We start from the raw sequence: 6,115 nt of genomic DNA, 5'->3' as shown, positions 1-6,115 counted from the left end.
CCCACCGCTCGGTTTTCCGGGCGGAAAACTTCTGTGGTTTTCTCAAATCAGCATCTTCCACCTCCCCTCTGGGAGGTGTCGCGGAAACGTCGCAGCGGCCTCCGCGTCAGCCGGGCTCAGCCGGTTCCGCTCAGGTGTGCGGGGCCTCGAGGACCGGTGAGGTGCTGACAGCAGGTAACTCCTGTTCAGCTTGGCACTGGTTACAAGAAGGTCTGTAGTCTGGCCAATCTCACAACTACTCAATCTTTCCAGCATTTCCTCAGATGTTTCTACGGGCCTTTCGTGAATTATTACATCCGTGCTACCTCCTTCCCCTAGTCTTGACTTCCCAGCTTTCAGTCTTGTAGATGCTTTAGAGATCTTTACGCTTTATCCCAAAAGAATCTGGCCTTGCTTAGAGACACGCAAGAGCTTCCAGAATCTCTAGACTTTATATGTGATGGTATGGGCAGCGGCAGAGCAGCTCTTTTCTGTGACTACGTGTACTGAGTAGCCATGTTTCTCATCCTTTAGGTTGACTGTACAGCAAACTCAAACACCTGTAACAAGTATGGAGTCAGTGGATATCCCACCTTAAAGATTTTTCGAGATGGAGAAGAGGCAGGGACCTACGACGGGCCCAGGACAGCAGGTGAGAGCTCGTGGGCCAGCATCTGGTGGCCACAGTGGTGCTGGAGGGCAGGCCCACGCAGGATGGATTTGTGTCAGGGACGTTGCCTGTGTCGAAGGCTACAGAGAAGATTCCCACCTACACACATGCCCCCTCTTGACCTTTCCAGGGCTCTTTGTACTGGCAAAGCCCAGGATGTTTATTATCCCCTAAAACTCTCTTTTGAAGGTGAAGGTTTCCATGTTACCTTTAACTGACAGTACCCTTGATGGGCAGCGTAAAAGCTCCTGTGTGATGTCGGTAGTAGCGCTCCTTCGTGTTGTGTTTATTGTGTGGGAGAGACGTGTGGACTATGCAGAAACAACTTTTGTTTTGGCAAGCTTGAAGAACGTCTTTGTAGAACTTTATGTTGATCCTTTTGACCACTTAACTTTTCTTTTTAGATGGGATTGTCAGTCATCTCAAGAAACAGGCGGGACCTGCTTCTGTGGCTCTTAGTTCTGTGGCTGATTTTGAGAAATTCATCGGTGATAAAGATGCTTCTGTAGTGGGTGAGTGGATTCAGTGCAGCACTGAAACGAGCAGGTGCTGGGCTCTGTGAGATGCCTTGGGGAAGGTGCTGTGAAAGGGTAACGTGCAGTTCCACAAGCTGTAGCAAGAGAAATTCCGGCTGGATGTGACCAGAGAAGTTTTTCATAATGAGAATGATAACGCACCGGAAGGTGTGCCCAGAGGGATTTCTAAACCTTCAGGTTTCCAGAGCTGAGTTGGACAAAGCTCTGAGCAACCTGATCTCACGTTGAAGCTGGTCCTGGTTTGAGCAGGAATTAGGACTCGGTGACCTCTGGGGATTCCTTCTAACTTTTGGGTTGGGTTTTTTGTGTTGCTTTTTCTCTTTCGTGTGTGATTGTTTGACTGTCTGTCAGACCCCCTGGCACCACAGCGTATCATTTTAAAGTTTGTGGCTCTTTTGGCTGGCTGACAGCAGGTAGCTTTGGATTGCTGGGAAGCCTGTTCGCGTGCTGTCTCATGACAGGGGTGGGCTGCCGGCATTGTGCGATTTGGCCGTGGTTTACAAGCGGCGGTAGCAGCTTCCCTGTGTGCAGATTGGGTGCCGCCATTCAGATGTAACTGGATGAGACTGATCAGCCTCCCTAGACTCATGAAGTGCCAATGGCAGGCGGGGGGCCCTGGCAGCCGTGGCCACCAGCAGTGTGGTTACAGACAGACATCCTGGTGCTCAGAGGATGGCGGCCTTTGGGCCGAGTGACTCAACTGGGCAGGGTTGTGAATAACATCCTGCTGCTGGGAGGGAGGGAGTAGAGAGAGGTCCCAGTAAAGATGGGAGAGAAGCTGTTGAAGGTGAAGGCCTGACTCGATTCGGGGTGATCTCTCCGTGCATTGCAGAGAGAAATGGCGAGGGCTGCACAGTGACTGCCGCTGAGTCGGTCTGGGGTCACTCTCTACCTTTGCTGCAGGTTTCTTTGGGGATGCATCCAGTGATGCTTACTCGGAATTCATGAAAGCCGCCAACAACCTGAGAGACAACTACCGCTTTGCACACACCAGTGAGGACCAGTTGGTGCAAAAGTACGAGGAAGACGGAGAGTAAGTTACTTAACACAAAGATTTCTCACTATTGAAGCATCTGGAACAAACTCCTGGATTCCAGTTGTTAACTGAATTCACTCTCTGAAGATCGGTCTTGTTTCTTCCCCAACTACCAGGGCCATACCTTGTTTCGTGCCTTTGGAATTGAGATCAAAAGGTGCGAGCGGTTGCAGGCTCCATGGGCTCAGCATCTGCCTCTGCTTGGGAAGTGTCTCGGCAGAGGCGTTCTTCTTCCCCGTTGCTCGTTGGAGGGTGTGGGGGGGGTAGTTTTGTTCTTCTCTGTTGCCTGTGAATAATGTAGAAGGGTCTGGCGGATGGATCTAGTGCCCCCAGGAAAGCAGACAGTCGTGGTGAAGTTGCGAGCCGTGAATACGGGTGGTCACGGGAGGTCGGGTTCTTGCCTCCTGTAACTGCCATCCTTGGAGACCCCTGGATGCTTGAGCTCACGATACCTGCTTCCCCCCAGGGGTGTAGTCTTGTTCCGTCCCTCACGCCTCACCAACAAGTTTGAGGACAGCTCAGTCAAGTACACAGAAGACAAAATCACCAGCGGAAAGATCAAGAAATTCATCCAGGAGAACATGTGAGTGACTCCTCACCAGAGAACACGATAGGTTCAGCCCTGCCAGAACGTGTTTCTGGGGCCGGCACTACTGCCGCTGCCTGCTGGTGTCCAAAAGTGCCAACTTGCCCGCGCTGTCTCCTTTGGGAGCCACCTTATTTCTGGAAATCCTGGCCTGGCTGTTGACGTTTACTGTCTGTGTTCTGACAGCCATGTTTCTGTTTAAAAACTCTGAATTTCCCGAGAGTTACACCAGCTTTGCTGTTATTTAGGTCAGATGTAGCCGCTGGACATGGGGGATAGGGATGGAGATTTGACTTAGAGTAATGTGGTACATGAATGAGCAAAGGGTTTCTTACTCAAGTCTTCCCGATTATTGACATTTAATGTTCTGGGCTGGGAAACACGAGTGTGCTGCATCATGCCCGTTCCTGGGAGGTCAGGGGCTCCGGGAAGTGAAAGTGAAAGTGCTGATGTGTGTCTCATCCATAGCTTTGGCATCTGCCCACACATGACTGAAGACAACAAAGACCTGATCCAGGGGAAGGACCTGTTGGTAGCGTACTACGACGTGGACTACGAAAAGAACGCGAAGGGATCCAACTACTGGCGCAACAGGTACGTGGGGCGCGTCGCGCCCCCGCGCTGGGGCTGTGCCGTGGCTTGGCTGACAGAGTTCTTCCCTCCCAGAAAGCTTCCAGCTGAGTTTCTAATCGGAGCTGGTGGGGTGGCTGCTGCCTGCAGAGCCCGAAGCGTGTGATGCGTGTCCTCTGAGAGCCCACCTGCTGGCTTTTGGATCCCTATTGCCGAGACCTTAAGCACATCCTTGCTGGTGCTCTGTGGGTTTTGTCCGGTAATTCCCCAGGGCCTGAGCCCCCACTGGTCATCCCGACAGGTGGAGGAGGGAAGCACAAACACTCGCACCAGGCTCGCTCCTCTGCTGCCCCACACTGTTGCTGTAGGACTTGCCCGTGCAGAACGCAGCGTGCCGCTGAGCTCCTTGTGCATCGTGCGCTTCGGCTTGAAGGATGTTACGTCACGTGTTCCAAGGATTCGTGCTTTAGTTTTTGTATTTTTTTTTCCTTTTCCCCTCAGAGTTATGATGATTGCAAAGAAGTTCTTAGATGCTGGCCACAAACTGTCTTTTGCTGTTGCTAGTCGGAAAACCTTTGCCCACGAGCTTTCAGAGTTTGGTCTGGACAGCAGCGTGGGCGAGGCTCCGGTTGTTGCCATCAGAACTGCGAAGGGAGATAAATACGTCATGCAGGAAGAATTCTCGTAAGTTTTTGCTCTTGTTAGAGTTGACTCTTGCTTGATGGACTTTGGGCTGGGGGTCTGTGACCAGGTCATAGTTCCTTAGCTTGGAGGAGATGGGAAGCTGGATGTTCCAGCTGGAATAAATGACTGCTGGGTCCACATGTCTCCTACTTGGGTTTTTTCTGGCCCTGTAGCGAGCTTGCAGCCCCTCCTGCTGCACAGACAATTTGGAGAATTTAATCTGAGATATTAAAGTGTCTGGTTAGGAGCCAAGACGCATGAAAGGGCAGAGGCAATAGTTGTGCCTCTCGTCTTCAGAAAAGAAATTTAAGGGTGCTGGAAAGCCTGAGGCTTAAGGGAATGTGCATCCAGCCTCCTGTCAGAACTGAAGGGCATCTCTGCCCTTGTTCTGGGGTCTTTTAAGCCATCCCCAGACTGGTGCTCTCGGAGATGCAGGTGACATCTGTTCTGTGGGTGGAAGGAGTTTAAATCAGCCTTGAAATTTCTCCTCTGCCATCCTGTGTGTGATGATGGCTGTAAAACGTCACTTCGCTTTCAGCCGTGATGGAAAGGCTCTGGAGAGATTCCTGCAAGATTACTTTGATGGAAACTTGAAAAAATACCTGAAATCGGAGCCTGTCCCTGAAAGCAATGACGGGCCTGTGAAGGTGAGTGCTACGCTGGGTGCAGTGGCAGCTCCTGCCAGCGGACGTAGAAGCTGCTCAGCAGCAGCCTCCAGTCACAGCCTGTGCGGCAAATGCTGCGCCAGGGCATCCTGAGCAGCATCTGCTGTGGTAGGTGGAAGAAGAGTTCGCTGCCTTGTGTTGCAGTTCTGAGCCAAGGGAGAAATACAGCTTGCAGCTGTGATTCCATTTTGTTCTTTCGGCATAGGAGCTGCTGCTTGAGCAGACCACCGACGTGGTCTACGAGTGCAGCATCCCCAGTTTTACAGGGATTGTGCCCAAACCCGCTCTCATGGCGTGTGCTTCCTCATGGCCTGGCCTTCAAATTGGTCGCGACTCTGCTATTTCTGCGAGTTACATGTTTGTTTCATCACTGAGTGCGGGTGCTACAGCTCCTACTTTCATCCCTCCCAGTAAATTCCCCCCCGAATGGAATCGTCCCGTGGCACGGCTTTCTGTCTGGGGCCTCGCAGCGGGTGGGAGCCACTGCTTGGTTTTGTATGGGTGGGGATGGCCTCAGCCGGTCTCACTACACCGATTCCTCAGCCTGGAACTTGCTGGAATTAAAAAGAGATTATTTAGTCCATCTCCTGCAAGGATACCAGATGCAGTCTCGCTTGCAGGTACTGCTGGTGCCTTATGAGAGATTTTTACCTGCAAGTTGAGGGTGTTGCAGCTCAGTGAAGGGGGGTGTGTGTGGTCGTTTTGCCGCTCTGCGGGCACAGTGGGAGGGCCCAGCTTTCTTGGAAATGTCGTGTTACAGCCTCACTCTTGACTTTGAAAAAACTAACTTGTATGATCAAACATCATCAGGTGGTGGTTGCTGAGAACTTTGATGAAATTGTTAATGCAGAAGACAAAGATGTCCTGATAGAGTTTTACGCGCCGTGGTGCGGCCATTGCAAGAATCTGGAGCCCAAATACAAAGAATTGGGGGAGAAGGTAGGTCTGAGACTCTGCTGCAAACAAAAATTAGAATTTTGCAGCACTGAACAATCCTGCAGGTTGTGTCTGTCTAGCCTTTGTGATAAGGGGCGTAACTGTGCCTTCCTGAGGACTGTGGGTGTTGGTGTCTCCTGTGGGTGCAGAAGTGCATTAGCAGAATCTGGAGCGTGGTAGTGGTTACCCTGTGCCGGGGCACGTACGTGTCCCCTGGTTCGGCGGCTGGCCTCAGCTGCCGGAGTTCCGTTTTGGATCTTTTCCCTCTGCATGATTATAGTCTCCCATGTGGTGAAGGATGACGCTGCCCTGTGTGCTTCCACAAGCGGAGTGAACGAATCTGTTATCCCAGACCTGACCGGCCTTTTGCTGTTCGGTGGTTGGGCACCGCTCCGTCCCGAGCACTGCTCATGCTCACAGCTCGCTCTCGGAGGGAGGGTTGCAGTTTTCTGT

The 6,115-nt window shown here is 51.9% G+C and overlaps 1 protein-coding gene across 1 annotated transcript in view; it reads left to right on the top strand.

The window, feature by feature from the left end:
* Nucleotides 1-51: 51 nt before the first annotated feature.
* Nucleotides 52-6,115, top strand: part of PDIA3 (protein disulfide isomerase family A, member 3) — a gene marked incomplete at its 5' end in the record, with an annotated part of 7,562 nt that continues 1,498 nt past the window's right edge. The window contains 9 exons of the mRNA XM_009864672.1: nucleotides 52-156; nucleotides 514-631; nucleotides 1,054-1,161; nucleotides 2,089-2,218; nucleotides 2,688-2,804; nucleotides 3,276-3,401; nucleotides 3,879-4,061; nucleotides 4,600-4,708; nucleotides 5,537-5,665. Of these exons, the coding sequence (XP_009862974.1) occupies nucleotides 52-156; nucleotides 514-631; nucleotides 1,054-1,161; nucleotides 2,089-2,218; nucleotides 2,688-2,804; nucleotides 3,276-3,401; nucleotides 3,879-4,061; nucleotides 4,600-4,708; nucleotides 5,537-5,665 (1,125 nt within the window). The remainder of the gene's footprint in view (nucleotides 157-513; nucleotides 632-1,053; nucleotides 1,162-2,088; nucleotides 2,219-2,687; nucleotides 2,805-3,275; nucleotides 3,402-3,878; nucleotides 4,062-4,599; nucleotides 4,709-5,536; nucleotides 5,666-6,115) is intronic.

This window comes from Apaloderma vittatum, unplaced genomic scaffold (assembly GCF_000703405.1).
Source record: "Apaloderma vittatum isolate BGI_N311 unplaced genomic scaffold, ASM70340v1 scaffold27352, whole genome shotgun sequence".
NCBI classification, from domain to species: domain Eukaryota; kingdom Metazoa; phylum Chordata; class Aves; order Trogoniformes; family Trogonidae; genus Apaloderma; species Apaloderma vittatum.
This window is presented reverse-complemented; position numbering and strand designations above follow the sequence as displayed.